At 36.7% G+C, this 23,268-nt stretch overlaps 1 protein-coding gene across 1 annotated transcript in view; it reads right to left on the bottom strand.

Moving 5' to 3' along the window:
- The window catches only part of EFCAB13 (EF-hand calcium binding domain 13), a 240,572-nt gene that overhangs the window by 46,659 nt on the left and 170,645 nt on the right, over positions 1-23,268 (bottom strand). Inside the window, exons 35-36 of the mRNA XM_074020056.1 lie at positions 22,337-22,480; positions 20,651-20,722 (exon numbers count right to left, since the gene is read on the bottom strand). Of these exons, the coding sequence (XP_073876157.1) occupies positions 20,651-20,722; positions 22,337-22,480 (216 nt within the window). The remainder of the gene's footprint in view (positions 1-20,650; positions 20,723-22,336; positions 22,481-23,268) is intronic.

Genomic DNA, 23,268 nt, shown 5'->3' with positions numbered 1-23,268 from the left:
GGTCAGACTGCTTCTTTATGTGGGACCCCAATCCACTCCTCCTCACCAGGCGGGGCCTCCCTGTAGGAATTTCAGCATCCCCAGCCAGGGGATGAGAGGAGCCCCTAGGAGGAGGGGAAGTTGCAGTATTATGCATCAATGGTCTTAGTCTTTTCTGCCTACTGGCTCTAGAGAGTCAGGGCAGCCTGAACAAGGGAGATTCCCCCCAGTACAGCACACCTACTCCACCAAGGGGTAGCCAGACTGCTTATTTAAGCAGGTGCCTGATCCCACTCCTCCTGGCTGGGTGAGACCTCCCAACAGGAGTCTCCAGACACCTCATATAGGAGAGTTCCAGCTGGAATTGGTTTGGTGCCCCTCTGGGACAGAGCTCCCAGAGGAAGAAGCAGGCTGCCATCATTGCTGTTCTGCAACCTCCACTGGTGATACCTCCAGGGGCAGGAGGGACCCGGGCAAATAGGGTCTGAAGTGGACTCCCAGCAAACCACAGCAGCCCTATGGAAGAGGGACCTGACTGCTAAAAGAAAAACAAACAGAAAGTAACAACAACAACAACAACATCAATGAAAAAGACCCCACAAAAACCCCATCCAAAGGTCAGCAACCTCAAAGATCAAAGGTAGATAACTCCATCAAGATGAGAAAGAATCAACTCAAAAAGGCTGAAAACTCAAAAAGTCAGAGTGCTGCTTCTCCAAATGACCACAACACATCTAAAACAAGGGCACAGAACTCGGCTGAGGCTGAGATGGATGAATTGACAGAAGTGGGCTTCAGAAGATGGGTAATAACAAACTTTGCTGAGATAAAGGAGTGTGTTCTAACTCATTGCAAAGAAGCTAAGAACCATGATAAAACACTATAGGAGCTGTTAACCAGAATAACCAGTTGAGAGAGAAACATTAATGACCTGATCAAGCTGAAAAACATAACACAAGAACTTCACAATGCAAACACAAATATTAATAACCAAATAGACCAAGTGGAAGAAAGATAGCAGAGCTTGAAGACTATCTTGCTGAAATAGGGCGGGCAGACAAGATTAGAGAAAAAAGAAAGGAGTAAACAAAACCTCCAAGAACTATGGGATTATGTTAAAAGACTGAAGCTATGACTGATTGAAGTACCTGAAAGAGATGGGGAGAACAGAACAAACTTGGAAAACACACTTCAGGATTATATCCAGGAGAATATCCCCAACCTAGCAAGACAGGCCAAGATTCAACTTTATGAAATCCAGAGAACCCCAGTAAGATACTCCATGAGAAGATCAACCCCAACACACATAATCATCAGATTCTCCAAGGTTGAAATGAAGGAAAAAATGTTAAGGGCAGTCACAGGGAAAGGCCAGGTCACCTATAAAGGGAAGCCCATCAAACTAACAGAAGACCTCTCACTGGAAACCCTGTAAGCCAGAAGAGATTGGGAGACAATATTCAACATTCTTTTTTTAATTATTATTATTATACTTTAAGTTCTAGGGTACATGTGCATAACGTGCAGGTTTGTTACATATGTATACTTGTGCCATGTTGGTGTGCTGCACCCATCAATTCGTCAGCACCCATCAACTCGTCATTTACATCAGGTATAACTCCCAATGCAATCCCTCCTCCTTCCCCCTCCCCATAATAGGCCCCGGTGTGTGATGTTCCCCTTCCCGAGTCCAAGTGATCTCATGGTTCAGTTCCCACCTATAAGTGAGAACATGCGGTGTTTGGTTTTCTGTTCTTGCGATAGTTTGCTGAGAATGATGGTTTCCGGCTGCATCCATGTCCCTACAAAGGACAAGAACTCATCCTTTTTTATGGCTGCATAGTATTCCATGGTGTATATGTGCCACATTTTCCTAATCCATTCTGTCACTAATGGACATTTGGGTTGATTCCAAGTCTTTGCTATTGTGAATAGTACCGCAATAAACATACGTGTGCATGTGTCTTTATAGCAGCATGATTTATAATCCTTTGGGTATATACCTAGTAATGGGATGGCTGGGTCATATGGTACTTCTAGTTCTAGATCCTTGAGGAATCGCCATACTGTTTTCCATAATGGTTGAACTAGTTTACAATCCCACCAACAGTGTAAAAGTGTTCCTATTTCTCCACATCCTCTCCAGCACCTGTTGTTTCCTGACTTTTTAATGATTGCCATTCTAACTGGTGTCAGATGGTATCTCACTGTGGTTTTGATGTGCATCTCTCTGATGGCCAGTGATGATGAGCATTTTTTCATGTGTCTGTTGGCTTCATGTCTTCTTTTGAGAAATGTCTGTTCATATCCCTTGCCCACTTTTTGATGGGGTTGTTTGTTTTTTTCTTGTAAATTTGTTTGAGTTCTTTGCAGATTCTGGATATTAGCCCTTTGTCAGATGAGTAGATTGCAAAAATTTTCTCCCATTCTGTAGGTTGCCTGTTCACTCTGATGGTAGCTTCTTTTGCTGTGCAGAAGCTCTTTAGTTTAATTAGATCCCATTTGTCAATTTTGGCTTTTGTTGCCATTGCTTTTGGTGTTTTAGACATGAAGTCCTTGCCCATGCCTATGTCCTGAATGGTATTACCTAGGTTTTCTTCTAGGGTTTTTATGGTTTTAGGTCTAACATTTAAGTCTCTAATCCATCTTGAATTAATTTTCGTATAAGGAGTAAGGAAAGGATCCAGTTTCAGTGTTCTACTTATGGCTAGCCAATTTTCCCAGCACCATTTATTAAATAGGGAATCTTTTCCCAATTTCTTGTTTTTCTCAGGTTTGTCAAAGATCAGATGGCTGTAGATGTGTGGTATTATTTCTGAGGACTCTGTTCTGTTCCATTGGTCTATATCTCTGTTTTGGTACCAGTACCATGCTGTTTTGGTTACTGTAGCCTTGTAGTATAGTTTGAAGTCAGGTAGCGTGATGCCTCCAGCTTTGTTCTTTTGACTTAGGATTGTATTGGCAATGCGGGGTCTTTTTTGGTTCCATATGAACTTTAAAGCAGTTTTTTCCAATTCTGTGAAGAAACTCATTGGTAGTTTGATGGGGATGGCACTGAATCTATAAATTACCTTGTGCAGTATGGCTATTTTCATGATATTGATCCTTCCTATCCATGAGCATAGTATGTTCTTCCATTTGTTTGTGTCCTCTTTATTTCACTGAGCAGTGGTTTGTAGTTCTCCTTGAAGAGGTCCTTTACAACCCTTGTAAGTTGGATTCCTAGGTATTTTATTCTCTTTGAAGCAATTGTGAATGGAAGTTCATTCATGATTTGGCTCTCTGTCTGTTACTGGTATATAAGAATGCTTGTGATTTTTGCACATTGATTTTGTATCCTGAGACTTTGCTGAAGTTGTTTATCAGCTTAAGGAGATTTTGGGCTGAGATGATGGAGTTTTCTAAATATACAATCATGTTATCTGCAAACACGGACAATTTGACTTCTTCTTTTAAAGAAAGGAATTTCCAGCATAGAATTTCACATCTGACTAAAGTAAGCTTCATAAGTGAAGGAAAAATAAAATCTTTTTCAGACAAGCAAATGCTGAGAGAAGGCCTGCCTTGCAAAAGCCTCTGAAGCTCGCACTAAATATGGAAAGGAGAAAACCATTACCAGCCACTACAAAAACACACCAAAGTACACAGACGAATGACACTATGAAGCAATTACATAAACAAGTCTGCAAAATAACCAGCTAGTATCATGATGACAGAATCAAATTAACATTTAACAATATTAACCTGAAATACAAATGGACTAAATGACCCAATTAAAAGACACAGAATGGGAAGCTGGATAAAGAGTCAAGATCCATCAGTGTGCTGTATTCAAGAGCCCCATCTCACATGCAAAGACACAAATAGACTCAAAATAAAAGGATAGAGGAAAAATTACCAAGCAAATGGAAAACAGAAAAAAGAGTTGCAATCTAAGTTTCTGACAAAACAGACTTTAAACCAACAAAGATGAAAAAAGACAAAGAAGGGTAGTACATGATGGTAAAGGGTTCAATTCAACAAGAAGAGCTAACTATCCTAAATATATATGTACCAAATAAAGGAGCACCCAGATTCATAAAACAAGTTCTTAGAGACTTACAAAGAGACTTAGACTCCCACACAGTAACAGTGGGAGACTTTAACACCCCACTGTCAATATTAGATTGTTGGGACAGAAAATTAACAAAGATATTCAGGACTTGAATTCAGCTTTGGATCAAGTGGACCTGATAGACAGCTACAGAACTCTCCACACAAAACGACAGAATATACATTCTTCTCAGCACCTTACTCTAAAATTGGCACTTACTCTAAAATTGATCACGTAATTGTAAGTAAATAATTCCTCAGCAAATGTAAAAGAATTGAAATCATAATAAACAGTCTCTCAGACCACAGCACAATCAAATTAGAACTCAAGATTAAGAAACTCACTCAAAACCACACCACTACATGGAAATTGAACAACCTGCTCCTGAATGACTCCTGGGTAAATAATGAAATTAAGGCAGAAATCAAGAAGTTCTTTGAAACCAATAGGAAAAAAGAGACAATGTACCAGAATCTCTGGGATGCAGCTAATGCACTGTTAGGAGGGAAATTTATAGCACTAAATGCCCACATAAAAAAGCTAGAAAGATCTCAAATCGACACCCAAACATCACAATCAAAAGAACTAGAGAACCAAGAGCAAACAAACTCCAAAGTTAACAGAAGACAAGAAAAAACCAAGCTCAGAGTGGAACTGAAGGAGAAAGAGACGTGAAAAAACCCTTCAAAAAATCAGTGAATCCAGGAGCTGATGTTTTGAAAAAAATAATAAAATAAATAGATCTCTAGCTAGACTAATCAAGAAGAAAAGAGAGAAGAATAAAATAGATACAATAAAAAATGATAAAGGGAATATCACCACTGACCCCACACAAATACAAACAACCATCAGGGAATACTATAAACACTCCTATGCAAATAAACTAGAAAATCTATAAGAAATGGATAAATTCCCAGGAATTTATCCACATACACCCTCCCAAGACCGAACCAGGAAGAAGTTGAATCCCTGAATAGATCAATAACAAATTCAAATCAAAACCACATTGAGATACCATCTCACACCAGTCAGAATGATGATTATTAAAATGTAAAGAAAAAACATGCTGGCAAGGTTGCAGAGAAATAGGAATGCTTTTACACTGATAGTGGGAATGTAAATTAGTTCAACCATTGTGGAAGATGATGTGGTGATTCCTCAAAGATCTAGAACTAGAAATACCATTTGACCCAGCAATGCCATTACTGGGTATGTACCCAAAGGAATATAAATAATTCTATTACAAAGATACATGCATACATATGTTCACCGCAGTGCTATTCACAATAGTGAAGACATGGAATCAACCCAGATGCCCATCAATGACACACTGGATAAAGAAGATGTGGTACATATACACCATGGAATACTATGCAGCCATAAAAAGGAACAAGATCATGTCGTTTGAAGGACATGGATGGATCTGGAGACCATTATTGTCATCAAACCAACACAAGAACAGAAAACCACCACACATTCTCACTTTTAAGTGGTAGCTGAACAATGAGAACACATGGACACAGGGAGAACACCACTACAAACTGGCACCTGCCTATGGGTGAGGTGTGGGGGAGGGAGAACATTAGGAAAAATAGCTAATGCATGCTGGGCTTAACACCTAGGTGAGAAGTTGATAGGTGCAGCAAACTACCATGGCACAGGTTTACCTATGTAACAAACCTGCACATCCTGCACATGTACCATGGAAATTAAAATACAAATAATTTTTTTTAAGACAGAATCTTGCTCTGTCACCCAGGCTGGAGTGCAGTGGTGCAATCTCAGCTCACTGCAACCTCCACCTCCTGGGTTCAAGCAATTATCCTGCCTCAGCCTCCCGAGTAGCTGGGATTACAGGCGCCCACCACCACACCAGGCTAATTTTTGTATTTTTAGTAGAGGCAGGGTTTCACCATGTTGGCCAGGCTGGTCTTGAACTTCTGACCTCAAATGACCCACCTACCTTGGCCTCCCAAAGTAAACTACAAAAGAAAAAAAAAATTCACATATTCTCTATGCAACTATTAAAAAATGAAGAAACCTCTTTGTGCCCTGATCTAAATAAATATTCAAAATATATTGTTAATTAAAAAATATCAAAGACACAGACATATGTATACATTATACTTGTATTTGTATAAAATTAATATGGAGAAAAAATGCATATTCATATTTACTTCAATGTTCATAAAAATATCCAAATGCGGCCAGGTGCAGTGGCTCACACCTGTAATCCCAGCAATTTGGGAGGCTGAGGCTGGTAGATTGTTTGAGCCCCCAGGAGTTCAAGACCAGCCTGGGCAACATGGCAAAACCCCATCTCTTCAAAAAATAAAAAAATGTGCTGGGCATGGTGCTGCGCACTTATAGTTACAATTACTCAGGAGGCTGAGGCAGGAGGATCACTTGAGGGCAGGAGGTTGACACTGCAGTGAGCTATGATCGCACCACTGCACTCCAGCCTGGAAGACAGAGAAAGACCATTCCCTCCACCCACCCCCCCAAAAAAATCTCCAAATGCTCCTTACATAACAAATGTTTATGAACTAACTACAATGGTTAGTTATTGGGAGAATTAACTACAATGGTTAGTTGTTGGGAGAAAGAGGTAGGAATTGGATAGTTAGAGACCAGATCAGAGGGAGATTTTAACTGTAGATATTTACATACTTCCTAATTTATGATCTGTGTAAATGTATTATCAAATCAGATATTTGAAACTTATTAAAACGTTTTAAAGGCAGATATTTTTGACATCCTTTTTAGAAAATGTACTGTTTTCTTCAATTATGAACCAATAACTAATGTTAAAAACTAGACTTAAATGAACATAGGATTCTCACCTTCATGTGAACTCTTAAAATACCAAATGTGTACCACTCATCTGATCTTATAGCACATTAGTTACATTTTTATGGAAGTGGCCCGTCACTTTCAACAATTATGGTAAACATTTTCTATATTCTCAACGTGTATAAAACTTCCTAATTATTCTCACCTCTAAAATCTTGTAAACGCCTATTGCTTTTCAATGCTAAAATGGCACTCTTTAGGGAAGTGTCTCCCTTTTCTGTAAAGAGAAAAAACAGAACAGAGATATATTAATAGATTCAAGAAACAAAAGACTTACTTAGTGAGCTAACTTGGTTCACTTATTATCCCCTTAAATAATCTTAATGATTTTCTACCCTGTATACTTTTGCCCAAAATGCTGTCTACTCTCTACCTATCCAAATCCTATTCATAACAAAACTAGCTCATAAGTAAAAGCCTTCCCTTGATCCTACATTTCTTTCTAACTATTGCTCTATCCCTTTCCTTTCCTTCACAACCTAATCTCTGGAGGAAAAAAATGTTTCCATTGATCATATCCTCACTCACAATCTCAAACTAGTGCTATTCTGGCTTCCACCTCCACAAAGATCATTCTCAGAAGTTCACCAGTTAACTATTTATTGCCTAATAATGAGCACTTTCAACTTTTAGTCTTTAACTCTTCAAACTCTTTCTTCCCTTTGTTTTGTTGCTACAGCTTTCTCTTGGTTTCCTTCCTATCATTCTGGTTATTTCTCCTTCTCCTTCTCCTTCTCCTTCTCCTCCTTCTCCTTCTCCTTCTCCTCCTCCTTCTCCTCCTTTTTTTTTTAGATGGAGTCTCGCTCTGTTGCCCAGGCTGGAGTGCACTGACGTGTTCTCAGCTCACTGCAACCTCCACCTCCAGAGTTCAAGCCATTCTCCCACCTCAGACTCCTGAGTAGCTGGGATTACAGGAGCACGCCACCATGCCCTGCTAATTTTTGTATTTTTGGTAGAGACGGGGTTTCACCTTGTTGGCCATGCTGGTCTCAAACTCATGACCTCAAATGATCCACTCACCTCGGCCTCCCAAAGTGCTGAGATTACAGACGTGAGCTACCATGCCCAGCCTCTTTCTTCTTACTGTCCTTTATAAACTACTGTTTCTCCATCATTGCTTAAATATCAGCATGCCTCATTTCTCTCTCCTTGGCTCTCTTCTCTGATAATGGTGATGTACAGATGGGGTTTTGGTGTGGATGTCCTTTCTGTTTGTTAGTTTTCCTTCTAACAGTCAGGACCCTCAGCTGCAGGTCTGTTGGAGTTTGCTCGAGGTCCACTCCAGACCCTGTTTGCCTGGGTATCAGCAGTGGAGGCTGCAGAAGATAGAATATTGCTGAACAGCAAATGTTGCTTCCTGATCGTTCCTCTGGAAGCTTCACCTCAGAGGGGTACCTGGCCGTGTAAGTTGTGAGGTGTCAGTCTGCCCCTAATGAGGGGTATCTCCCAGTTAGGCTACTTGGGGTTCAGGGACCCACTTGAGCAGGCAGTCTGTCCATTCTTAGATCTCAAACTCTGTGCTGGGAGAACCGCTATTCTCTTCAAAGCTCAGTTGGAAATGCAGAAATCACCCGTCTTCTGTGTCACTCATGCTGTGAGCTGGAGGCTGGAGCTGTTCCCATTCAGCCACCTTGGAACTGCCCCCTTGGCCCTCTTCTCAATATACTCTATAAACTTTTCCTAAACTCTCTTATAACTATGAACTGTATGTTGATGATTCCCAAGATTACACAATCTTCTAAATCCTTTGTTGTCATTTCAACAATATTCCCAGCATCTTCACCAGGTGTATATTCCATCTAAGGAAACCACTTTCTCTGCACATCAGTAAGAAGCAACTCCTTATCCTTTAAAATTTTATCATGAGATTGCAGCAATTCAGTCACATCTTCAGGATCCACTTCTAGATCTAGTTTTCTTGCTGTTTCTACCACATATGCAGGTACTTACTCCAATGAATTCTTAAAGTTATCATGAAGGTTAGAGTCAACATCTTCCAAATTCCTGTTAATGTTGACATTTTGACTTCCTCCCATGAATCACAAATGTTCTTAATGGCTCTAGAATGAAGGGTCCCTTCTAGAAAGTTTTTATTTTACTTTGCCCAGATCCATCAGAGGAATCATTATCTATGGCAGCTATAGCCTTACCAAATGTATTTCTTAAATAACAAGACTTGAAAGTCAAAATTACTCCTTGTTTCATGGGCTGCAGAATGGATATTGTGTTGGCAGGCATGAAAACAACATTCATCTCCTTGTACATCTCCATCAAGAGCTCTTGGGTGACTAGATGCACTGTTAATGAGCAGCAATACTTTGAAAGGAATCCTTTTCCTAGCAGTAAGTCCCAACAGTGGACTTAAAATTTTCAGTAAATCATGCTGCAAACAATGTGCTGTCATCCAGGCTTTGTAATTCCATTTATAGAGCAGAAGCACAGTAGATTTCGCCTGTGCTAGTAGTATCTGAAGAGCCCTAGGATTTTCAGAATGGTTAATGAAGTTAATGAATAACTTGAACTTAAGTCACTAGATATTAGCCCCTAACAAGACAGTCAGCCTGCCTTTGAAGCTTTGACCCCTTCTCATCTCTATTTATGAAAGTCCTAGATGGCACCTTCTTTCAATAGAAGACTATTTCATCTCCATTGAAAATTTGTTGTTTAGTGGAGCCACCTTCATCAATTATCTCAGCTAGGTCTTGTAGATAACTTGCTGCAGCTTCTTTAGCAGCACTTGCTGCTTCAGCTTGCACTTTTATGTTATAGAGATGGCTTTTTTCCCTAAACCTCATGAACAAACCTCTGCTAGTTTCAAACTTTTAGTCTGCAGCTTCCTCACCTCTCTCAACTTTACCAAAGTTTTGGTTTCAAGAAATGTTGTGGCTGGTTTGATCTTCTATCCAAACCACTAAAACTTTTTCAATATCAGCAATAAGACTGTTTCTCTGTCTTGTCATTTTTAGCTCTTTTAATTTACTTCATAAACTTTTTCTTTGCCTTCAAAAGTTGGCTAACTATTCAGCACAGGAGGTGTAATTTTCAGCCTAGCTCAGCTTTCAACATGCCTTCCTCACTAAGCTTAATCATTTCTTACTTAATCATTGCTCGCTTTTATATGTCAGTAATGTGCAACTCTTCCTTTCATGTGAACACTAAGAGGCCATTGAAGAGTTATTAATTGACTTGATTTCAATATTGCTGTGTCTCAAGGAATAGGGAGGCCAAAGGAGAGGGATAGAGAATAGGGAAATGGCTGGTCAGTGTAACAGTCAGAATACACACTTTATCAACTAAGTTTGCCATCTTATATGGGTGCAGCTCATGGTACCCCCCAAAATTACAACAGTAATATCAAATATCATTGACCACAAGTCATCATAATAGATATATAAATAATTAAAAATTGTGAGAACTACCAAAACGTGACACAGAAACATGAAGTGATCACATACTGTTGGAAAAATGGTGCCAATAGACTTGGCTGAAAAAGGGTTGCTATAAACCTTCAATTTGTAAAAACACAATATCTGCAAAGTACAATAAAGCAAAGTGCAATAAAATGAGGTATGCCTGTATTTCAAAACTCAACTCCAACATAATTTTCTCCAGGAAGCCTCTTCTTATTACCTTATCCAACTCTGGGTGGGTTAGGTTCATGCATATTGTATATGTTTCCATAACACTCTGTTTACCTCTATCATAGTATTTAACTATTGGTATCCTCATTGTTTCTATCTCAGTAGTCTGTAAACTCTTGAGAAATTCTCTACATATTTAATTCCTAGCAAGCAATAAGTGCTAAATAAACTTTGAATGAATGAAACAGCTCTTCTCTAAACTCTTATTCAACTCAGTATCATCACTATTTCTCTGGCAAGTATTCAAGAACTTCCACATAACACTGCACAATTTGCTAAACTTTCATCTCCTATATGTTACACACCTTTTTGTTGTATTTTTATTCATATTTTATATATATACTTTGTCTCACTAACTAGACTGAAAGTTTTCTAAGTGTGAATATTTTATATTTCTTTGAATCCATTATGTATTATATAATTCCTGACAAATAACAGGCACTCATGATCAGGTCTGTCACATATAACTATGTAGGCTGGGTTATACAACACTAAGGGGTATTGTTCACGCAGAGATAATGTGCTTCTGAAGTTATGCCCTGCAGTGACCCCAGTCAATAAACTGGTTAAGCAATGCCAAATCCATTTAATAATGTAAAAAAGAAAATACGTTTCAGGAGTGATTTTAAATTAATTTTTAAAAGTGCACACAATAACTAACAAAATTTGAAAATTATACATTCTTTTCTCTGAAATCGCTGAAGATTTACACTCAACTTCATGTCATAACTATCTCAGGTACAGGGAGGGAATGTCCTTATTTAGTCTTTTCCTGTCTAATAGCCGTTTCACACTAGCACAACCTCAGAGAATTACAATAGTCCCCACTTATCTGCAGTTTTACTTTCCTCTGTTTCAGTTACCCACAGTCAAGCACAGTCTGAAATATTAAATGGAAAATTTAAGAAATAAACAATTTATAATTTTTAAATTGCACACTTTTCTGAGCAGTATGATAAAATCCCACACCATTCCACCATACCAATCTCTCCAGCCCTGGACCTGAATCATCCCTTTGTCTAATGTATCCACATTGTATACACTACCTGCCCGTTAGTCGCTTAGTAGTCATCCTGGTTATCAGATCAAGTGTTGCAGTACTGAAGTGCTTGCATTCAAGTAACCCTTATTTTACTTAATAATGGCTCCAAAGTGCAAGAGTAGTGACGCTAGTATATTGTTATATTGTTCTCCTTTATTGTTAATCTCTTACTGTGCTTAATCTATAAATTAAACTTTATCATGGGTATGTGCATATAGGAAAAAATATGGTATATAGAGGGTTTGGTGCTATCCATGGTCTCAGGCATCCAGTGGACGTCTTAAAGCATATCCCATGTAGATAAAGGAGGACTACTGTACCTACTGCACTGCACCTTTTCTGATTTCTATAGTAAGTGCTGAAAACAAACATACCCTGATGGAATCAACACAGGATACTTGATGGGACTATAAAGTAAGGGCTTTAAAAAAATCTTATTAACCTTATTCAAATATTTTCTATCAAGATAAATTACAGAATGTCTTTTCCATTAAAAGAATAAAGAAAAAAAATTTTAAGGAGTAATGAATGGAAAATAAGAAACGGGAATTTAAAAACTACTGTCACTTTATTAGAAAAATAAACTTATAGTGATTATATATACCATCAGCGTCAAGTGTTTTCACTAACATCTGATGTTCTTCAGGCTTTAAAGAAATATTGAGGTCCTCAAAAGCATTTTTCAAGTCACTAACTTGAACTCTGTCACAGTTCATCAAGCTGACAGTACTGAGGGCAGTGTCTATATCTGAAAGCAAACGGAGATTCTGTAAGTTACTTAACACTCTTTGGAAATAATATTTTTACTTTCTAAACTTCTGAACAACAATGTACCTAAAATTTTAGACTACTGTCCAAACATATCTCTCAAATAATATTATCTCTATGATTCCCAAATTAATAAATACTAGCCCCAAATTCCTTTATTCCAAGCATTTCGCTGAAATGATCAGTTACTTTTGTCTTAATATCAAAAACTTTAGTTGACTGAGTTTTAAAAAATTTAACTAAATAAAATTATCATTTTTTAAAAAATAAAAATACCACCATTATTGTATCGCTGAGGGATATGTTTAATGTTATATCAGTGAGAGGGACTTTAGGGCTCATCTCTGCCTGTATGGAACTGCCCAAATTTCAGGGGGTAAAAATCTTAGTCCTAAATTTTCTTCTACTTACATACTTTGATGTCCCATTCATTTTTTTGCTTCTTCCTCACAACTTTTACTCTCCTATTAAAAGTCCTCCCAAAAGTGTGGGTGTATTAAGGTTTTAGGAATATATTGTGCCTAAATCTTTACCCTAAATGTTAAAACCTAGTATTTATTTTTTAAACTAAAAGATAGCTATTTACAAGAGTCAAATGCCATAAAATATATAGAAAAAGTGTGATCTAAGGAGTTTCAAGGTTACAGGAAATAGATGTAAGAGTTCTTCTGTGAAGACAATAGAAATGTTAGAAGTTTTTTCAAGCTCAAGCACTCTGGATTCCTCCTTGGTCTTATCTAAGACACTATGAGCTTTCTCCTCTTTTTTAGGAATATAGCCATGCTTCAAGTACTTTAAAAAGGAGTTATACACAAACTTACTCCCAAATAACTCCTGGATGAACAGTGAAATTAAGGCAGAAATCAAAAACTTCTTGGAAAATAACAAAAACGGGGACACAACTTATCAAAATCTCTGGGATGCAGCCAAAGCAGTGTTAAAAGGAAAGTTTATAGCTCTAAATACCTTCATCAAGAAGTTAGAAAGATCTCAAATTAATCACCCAACTTTGCACCTAAAGGAACTAGAAAAATAATCCTAAAGCTAGCAGAAAAAACCAAAATAACTCAAATTAGAGAACTTAATGAAATAGAGATGTAAAAATCCATACAAAACATCGATGAAACCAAGAGTTGGTTCTTCAAAAAAAATAAGATCGATAGACTGTTAGCTAGATTAACAAAGAAAAAGAGAAGATCCAAATGAGCACAATCAGAAGCGATAAAGGTGATATTACAACTGATCCCACAGAAATACAAAAGATCCTCAGAGACTACTGTGAACAATTCTATGCCCACAAAAGGAAAACTTAGAAGAAATGGATAGATTCCTGGAAGAACACAATCTCCCAAGATTGAATTAGAAAGAGATTAGAAACCTGAATAGATTAATATCAACTTTTGAAATTGAATCAGTAATAAAGAACCTACCAACAACAACAACAAAAAAGCTCTGGACCAGATGGATTCATAGACAAATTCTACCAGACATATAAAGAAGAACTGATACCAATCCTACTAAAACTATTCCAAAAAATGGAGGAGGAGGACCCTACTGAAACTATTCCAAAAAAAATGGAGGAGGATTCCTCCCTAACTCATTCTATGAAGACAGCATTAGACTGATCCCCAAATCTGGCAGAAACACAATGAAAAAAGAAAATTTCAGGACAATATTCCTGATGAACACAGAAACAAAATTCCTTAATAAAATATCAGTAAACCAAATCTAGCAGTATATCAAAAAGTTAATACACCATGATCAAGTAGGTTTTATTCTTGGGATACAAGGTGGTTCACAATCAAAAATTGTGATTCACCATATAAACAGAACTAAAAGCCAAAAGCCATATGATCAACTCAATATATATAGAAAAAGCTTTTGATAAAATCCTACATCCCTTTATGATAAAAAGAAAGGAAAACCCTAAGCAGACTAGGCATCCAAGGAATATATCTTAAAATAATAAGAACTGTCTATGACAACCCTCAGCCAAGATCATATTGAATGTACAAAAGCTCAGACCATTCTCCTTGTAAACTGGAACAAGGCAGAGATGTCCACTCTCATTGCTCCTATTCAACAAAGTACTGGAAGTCCTAGACAGAGCAATTAGGCAAGAGAAAGAAATAAAAGTCATCCAAATAAGAAATGAAGAAGTCAAACTATCTCTCTGCTGACAATATGCTTCTATCTCTAGAATATCCACACTCCCAAAAGGATCCTAGAACTGATAAATGACTTTACTAAAGTTTCAGAATACAAAATCAATGTACAAACATCAGTAGCATTTCTATGAACCAACAATATCCATACTGAGATTAAAATCAAGAACACAATTCCACTTACAACCGCCAGAAAGAAAGTAAAATACTAGGAAATACAGCTAACCAAGGAGGTGAAAGATCTCCACAAGAGAACTATGAAACACTGCTAAGAGAGTATACAAACATATGGAAAAACATTCCATGCTTACGGATTGGAAGAATCAATAGTGTAAAAATGGCCATACTGCTCAAAGAAATTTACAGATTCAGCATTATTCCTATCAAACTACCAATATTGTTCTTCATAGAACTAGAAATAAACTATGCTAAAATTCATATCGAACCAAGAAAGAGCCCAAATAGCCAAAGCAATACTAAGCAAGAAGGACAAAGCTGGAGGCATCACATTGACTGACTTCAAACTATACTACAAAGCCACAGTAACCAAGACATCTTGGTACCAGTAATAGATAGATACATAGACCATTGGAACAGAACAGAAAACTCAGAAATAAAGTTGCATGCCTATAACCGTCTGGTATTCAACAAGGCCAACAAAAACAAGCAATGGGAAAAGGACTCCCTGTTCAATAAATAGTGCTGGGATAATAGCAAGCCATATGCAGAAGATTGAATCTGGACTCCTACCTTTAACAATATACAAAAAATAAAACAGATCAAAGATTTAAATGTAAGACCTCATACTATAAAAACCCTGGAAGATAACCTAGGTAACACCATTCTGGACATAGGCCTTGGCAAAGAATTTTTGGCTGAGACTTCAAAAGCAATTGCAACAAAAACAAAAATAGACAAGTGGGACCTAATGAAACTAAAGACCTGCTGAACAGCAAAGGAAACTATTGAGAGCAAACAGATAACCCACAGAATGGAAGAAAATCGTCACAAATTATGCATCCAACAAAGGCCTAATATTCCAAATCTATAAGGAACTGAAACCAACAAGAAAAAAAAAAGGCTCATTAAAAAATAGGCAAAGAATATGAACAGACACTTCTCAAAAGGAGACATACAAGTGGTCAACAAACATATGAAAAACTGCTCAGCATCACTTATCATCAGATAAATGCAAATCAAAACCACAATGAGATACCATCTCACACCAGTCAGAATGGCTATTATAAAAAGTCAAAAAAACAACAGATGCTAGCGAGGCTGCAGAGAAAAGGAAATGTTTATACAACGTTGGTGGGAATGTAAATTAGTCCAGCAACTGTGGAACGCAGTCTGAAGATTTCTCAAAGAACTTAAAGCACAGTGGCTCAAGCCTGTTACAATGCCACCACTCTGGGAGGCCGAGGCAGGTGGATTACCTGAGGTCAGGAGTTTGAAACCAGCCTGGCCAACATGGTGAAACCCTGTCTCTACTCAAAACACAAAAATTAGCCGGGCGTGGTGGTGCACGCCTGTAATCCCAGCTACTCAGGAGGCTGAGGCAGGAGAATCGCTTGAACCTGGGAGGCAGAGGTTGCAGTGAGCTGAGATCATGGCATTGCACTCCAGCCTGGGTGACAAGAGGGGGACTCCATCTCAAAAACAAACAAACAAACAAAATTCCCCCAAAAACAGAGCTACCATTCCACCCAGCAATCCCATTACTGGGTATATACCCAAAGAAAAAAAAGTCTACCAAAAGACACATGCACTCCTATAGTCATCACTGACCTATTCACAATAGCAAAGACATGGAATCAACCTGGGTGCCCATCCATGCTGAAGTGATTAAGAAAACATGGTACATATATACCATAGGACACTATGCAGCCATAAAAAAGAATGAAATCATATCCTTTACAGCAACATGGATGGAACTGGAGGCCATAATCCTAAGCAAATTGACACAGGAATAGAAAACCAAATACCACACATTCTCACATATAAGTGAGACCTAAACATTAAGCACACATGGATATAAATATGGGAACAACAGACATTGCAGACTACTAGGCGGTGGGGGTAGATGGGTTAAAAACTACCTATCTGGTACTCTGTTCACTACATGGGTGACAGGATCCATACCTCAAACCTCAGCATCACACAATATTCCCATGTAACAAACCTGCAAATGTACTGCCTATATCTAAAATAAATGCTGAAATTTAAAAACAAATAAATATTAGTTATACAAATCATCATACACTCAAGATTACTGTTCATAACATAAATCTCTAGTTTATAAAACTTTTTTAAATTTAAAAGAGGCAGAGTATAAGTGCACAAAAAGTTACAGAATTAACTTATTAGGTAAGTTAATTTTTTCCAACAAGCCAGATAGTTCTCTCCATCTCCACATGTAATTCTTCAGTAAACCTAAGCCCTTTTAGAATGTTTTAGACTGATGCCACAAATTCAGTTTAAGACTACTCTAGTCCTCCCAGTCATCCCAAAGAGTCCTGACACACCAGGTCACTTTCTCATTCCTAACTGAAATAAAGAGAGAAAAGGAAAGGAAAAGTCCTTCAACAACAGACTTCTTTGGGTAGTAAATCTACTTCTACTTTTATAAACTCGTATCTTGGCCTCTGTATATTTTTCCCTCGCAGCTAATCACCCTCTCTCTGCCTTCCTGGTTCTATTACTTAGTCGTATCTTCTATATTGTTATATACATTGATATCTTTATCTACTATATATACCATTATCTTCTATATAATTTTATCTCTTATATTGCTATATACCCTTTATTCACACATCTCTGCCCTTTACTCATAGGAAATGCCTTTAAATATATATCATATCTAATCTTTATTATTTGGCCAATCTTCTGTTGCGTCGCTCATAACATTCCACATTTGCATCAAAACTATATAAAATGGTCCTTATGTTGATCAAAAAGGATTACAACTGAAATGTATATGGAGATAATTATTCTTTGTTAACAAGAACAACAACTCTTTGTTAGCAACATTTGTTCATCTTTTAGAATAGCAAAGGTTAAAAATGGTTTAAAATGAATTAAACTGCTTTCATTTATAGTTATACTGTTGTCTTAAAACTATCAGTGAATTTAAGGATTATAACTACCTAATAAAACTAGAATATTTTCCCTAAAAACATATGCACAGTTAAATTATGATATTAATTCAAAAGGCAGTGTACAATACAGAAAGAAAAAGGTAAAATTTAAAAGCACAACATTTACCTACCATGACTGCTTCTAAATTGTTGCAGTGAAGTATTACTAAAAATTTCTGAAGACTACATATATACTTTCTAAAGTGGAACACTGGATTACTTGTGAAACTCAAACAACTATATTCCAAAATGTCTATTAAAAATAATACATTTGTGCTTTATAAAAACAAATATAGTTAAGTTTGACTATTTTATTAATGTCAGAATATAACAATGAACTGAAAAATACTTTCCAGCTCAAACCAAAATTAATTTGATGACTCATATCTCTAGGATAAGGTTGGTTTAATGTAATGAATTTTTATGACCTATACAACCCTTTTAAATAATTTGTGCCAATCTCTACAACCAAAGTCTTTAAAAGAAAACAAACATGGTAGAATTTTTTAACTTTTCATTTATGAATAATAAATTATACCCTGCTACTTCTAAGTAATGAATAAATTTAACAGGATCAATGCAAAGAACTAAGCTGTCAAGTTTTTAAAAAATCCTAATTCATGAGCCTACTGATTTTTCCAATAAACCCCAGCAGGCTTGCAGAAATTTACAAATTGAATATAAAATTTATATGACACTGTAAAAGACCTAAATAGCCAAAACAACTTTTTTTTTTGAGGCAGAGTCTCGCTTTGTCGCCAGGCTGGGGTGGCACCATCTTGGCTTACTGCAACCTCTGACACCCTGGTTCAAGCAATTCTCCTGCCTCAGCCTCCCAAGTAACTGGAATTACAGGCATGTGCCACCACGTCCAGCTAATTTTTGTACTTGTAGTAGAGACAGGGTTTCACCATGTCGGCCAGGATGGTCTCCATCTCCTGACCTCGTGATCCGCCTGCCTCAGCCTCCCAAAGTGCTGGGATTATAGGCGTGAACCACCATGCCCAGCCCCAAAACAACATTTAAAAGGTAGAACAAAGTTGAAGGGCTGACATTATCTGATTGATTTCAATGTTTGTTATGAAACTACAATAATCAAGACAGTATAATATTAGTGTAAAGATAGACAAAAAAAATGGAACAGAATAGAGAACCCATAAATACACATTTATGAAACATTCTACATATATAAACATTCCACTTATATATAATATTCTATACACGTAATATTCTGTAAAAGTACAAAGGCAATTCAGAGGAGAAAGTATAGTGTTCTCAACAATAGAACAATTACATAACCACATGTTAAAAAAACTCCATACTTTACTCCACATACAAAAATTAACTTGAATTATACATCAAAAATGTAAAACCAAAAACTATAAAACTTTTACAATAAAACATATGATTTTTAAAAACTTGCAAACTTGGGTAAGAACAAGATATCTTACACATGACACCAAAAGCATGGTCCATAAAAGAAAAAATTGGTTAACTAGACTTCATCAAAATTAAAATTAACCCTCTTTTAAAGGCACTTAAGAAAATGAAGAGACGGCTGGGCGTGGTGGCTCAAGCCTGTAATCCCAGCACTTTGGGAGGCCGAGACGGGCGGATCACGAGGTCAGGAGATCAAGACCAGCCTGGCTAACACGGTGAAACCCCGTCTGTACTAAAAAATACAAAAAATTAGCCGGGCCAGGTGGCGGGCGCCTGTAGTCCCAGCTACTCGGGAGGCTGAGGCAGGAGAATGGCGTGAACCCGGGAGGCAGAGCTTGCAGTGAGCCGAGATCCGGCCACTGCACTCCAGCCTGGGTGACAGAACAAGACTCCGTTTCAAAAAAAAAAAAAAAAAAAAAGAAAAGAAAAGAAAATGAAGAGACAAAAGATTAGAAGAAAATATTTGCTAAGCGCGTATCTGGTAAAAGACTTGTATCCAGAATACATGAAGAAATATGAAAACAGGCAACAGAGACCAACCCCATCTCTAAAAAAATATATGTGTGTATATATATTTATAAGTATATATGTATATATATATATATGAAAACAAACAAGCCAACTTAAAAAGATGAGCAAAGTTATAACAGACACCTCACCAAAGAATATACACATGACAAATAAGTATATGAGAAAATGCTCAACATCATTAGTCATTAAGAAAATGCAAAGTAGAACCACAATGAGATACTACTATATACTTCTTAGAATGGTTAAAATTTGAAAGACTGAATATACCAAGTATTGGCAAGAGTTTGGAGGAACTGAAACTCTCATACACTGCTCTTGGGAATGCAAAATGGTAAAACCAGTTTAGAAAACAGCTCGGCATACTCTTAAAAAGTAAAACATGCATCTACCAAATTCAGTTAGTATATCCCTTGGTAATTGCCCAAAGAAATGAAAGCTTATGTTCATAACAACAATTTGTATGTGAATGTTTACAGAAGCTGTGTTTGTCATAGGTAAAACCTGGAAACAACCTAATTTACCTATATCAGCAGGAAAATAAACTGTGGCATATCTATAAAGTGGAATACTATTCTGCAATAAAAATAATGAACTACTGATGCACACTATACCATGGATACATTTCAAAATAATTATGCTGAGTGAAAGAAGCCAGCAAAAAAGAGCACATTCATTTACAAAAAAATATTGGAAATGCAAAAACAAATTTCTAGTGAAAGAAAGCATATCAGTGGTTGCCTGGGAATGTGGGAAAGGTGGAGAATGGCAAGAGAGATTATAAAGGGTATGAGAAAGTTTTAGGGGTAAGGTATATATTTATTATCTTGATTGTGATGATGGTTGCATAGGTGTGTGCATATGTCTACACTTAATCAAAATATGTCCTTTTAAATATAAAATTATACAGTTTTACATCAATTATATATCATAAAGCTGTTTTAAAAATAACAAGAGGCAATGAAAACTATCTAAATATCTAAATAAAATATTGATTTACCCACCTTCAAATACAGAAGTTGGCTTACTTGTGTTCAAATTCTCCAAAATTTTCTTGAGACTTACATTATTATTTTCTAAAAAGTAAGGTACAAGGATTATGAAATGGCAAAGTGTCAATCCTAATAACCATTAAATAACCATGACAAAGGGTAGGGATGGGAAATTTTTGTAATTTCTAGAAATTAGCAGGATAAAAGTCAATTAATTTAAAATAGTTTTACCCACAATCAATTTTATCAAAACAAGAAATTCTAACTAAAGGAATTTACTTGGCTTAAATAATTAAATTTTGATGCATATATTTTATAGATTTGATGCTAAATGGAGGATGGCTCTTAAAAATATTTCCAGTAGAAAAACCTATGAATTTTAATTAGCTCTCCACGTGCCTATGTTTTCATTTTATTTCTAAGACCCAGTTTACCTCTCACATGTAAGAATGGCTTTTATCAAAAGGACAAAATTTAACAAGTGTAGGCAAGGAAGTGGTGAAAAGGGAACTCTTGTACAGTTATGCTGGGAATGCAAATTAGTACCACCATTATGAAAAACAGTATGGAAGTTCCTTAAAAAATTAAAAATAGAACTCCCATGTGATCCAGAAATTTCACTTCCAAGTATATATCCAAAGGAAGTGAAATCAGCATGTCAAAGAGATATCTGCACTCCCATGTTCATTGCAGCTCACTACTCACAATAGCCAAGACAAAGAATCAACTTAAGTGCCCATTCATCAACAGATGAATAGATTTTTAAAAATATGACATCTATCTATATGTTATAAATATATATGCACAATAGAATACTATTCAGCCTTTTAAAAATGAAGGAAATCCTGTCATTTGCAACAACATAGATGAACCTGGAGGACATTATGCTGGGTGAAACAAAGCAGGCACAGAAAGACAAATACTGCATGATCTCACTTATATGTGGAATCTAAAAAAGTTGAAGTAATGGGAGCAGAGAAGACAATGGTGATTACCAGGGACTGCAGAATTTGAGGGGAGATATTGGTTAAGAGAAACAAAATTTCAGTTAGATAAGAGGAGTAAGTTCTGGAGACCTATTTTAGTGCAAGGTGACTATGGTTCATAATGTATTGTATACTTGAAAACAGATAAAAGACTACATTTCAAATGCTATCACAAAAAATTATAAGGATTTAAGGTGATAGATACGTTAATTAGCTTGATTTAATCATCCACAGTGTACACAGATTTCAAAACATTACATTGTATACCATAAATATGTATTTTTCACTTGCCAATTAAAAACTAAACATTTTTGGACTGAGCGTGGTGACTCACACCTGCAATCCCATCACTTTGGGAGACTAAGGTGGGTGGATAGCTTAAGTTCAGACCAGCCTGGGCAACATGGCGAAACTCTGTCTCTGCAAAAAATACACATTAGCCAGGTGTGGCGGCTACTTGGTGAGCTAAGGCAGGATGGCTTGAGCCCAGGAAGCCAAGGCTGCAGTGAGCCATTATCATGCCACTGCACTCTAGCCTGGGAGACAGCGAGACCCTATCTCAAAATTTAAAAACGAATAAAATAAACACTTTCACGGATCAAAAAATAAAATAAAATATACATATACACAACAGCTATCCCAAGCACATAGTAAAACTAAAACTAGGACTTCGTTAAGCTCAAAATAGATTGCTCTTTCAAAAAGGATTCACCATCAACAGATGCTTGTCTCAAGATCTCTTGGAACGTCTTGTTGCTTACTGGAATTCCGGCACTCAAAAGTTTGGAGCTCAGTTCATTTACAGGCATTGTATCATTTCTGATACTATCAAGAGTTTTAATCTCTCTAAATAAATCTGTAAATACAGGAAGAACAGAAAACAGATAAAGAAGTTGGGGCAAAGCCCCTTTTAAGATATAACATCCACAGCCTACCGTAGAAGACATTCTGAGTTAAAGGGCTTTTAAAACATACCTATGGGCTTTGTTTTTAGAAGTCAGTTAAATAATAAAAAATGTTCAACATACCCCTAGCCAGGTAAAAGTTGAGTTTCTGCAATTTATTTTGTAAAGTCCATTTTTTTCAGTAACTGTTATCCCTGAAAGGTGTTTCTGCTACATGCTCTGGTCTTTCACAGACTGCAAAGCTTTTCAAGAACAGGTAGGCAAGAGGTAGCTCTTAGAATGAGGCCAAGAAGCCAAATAGTTGGGGAAAGGAAAACACTAAAAATATAAATTTGCTACAGACTGAAAAACAGTCATATACTATCTTAACATCAGAGAGTGTTTATCTCTTACCAGTCTACCAACTAATTTTAAGAACACTAGATCTTTCTTGTACTTTCCTTAATTAACATGTTTCACTATAGGTGAGGAAAATAAGCATGTGGCTATTAATAAAGGTGCGAGAAAACTGTACTAGAGTAATGCGAAGGATGCATACTTTTACAATAAAGCATAATACTGAGACAAATTATTTGCTTTAAGGAAGCATATTCTAGGTATGTAATTCTAAATAATTCATTATACAAAAGCATAAATTGAATATGATAAGGAATAAGAAAGCAGATTACAACATTTCAAATAAAGCAAAGCAAACAGGAAAGTGTTGAAAATACAGAGAGAAACAAACTATATTTTAGAA

This window comes from Macaca fascicularis, chromosome 16 (genome assembly GCF_037993035.2).
Source record: "Macaca fascicularis isolate 582-1 chromosome 16, T2T-MFA8v1.1".
NCBI lineage: Eukaryota > Metazoa > Chordata > Mammalia > Primates > Cercopithecidae > Macaca > Macaca fascicularis.
Note: the sequence above shows the minus strand (reverse complement) of the source record. Positions and strands in the feature narration are given on the sequence as shown.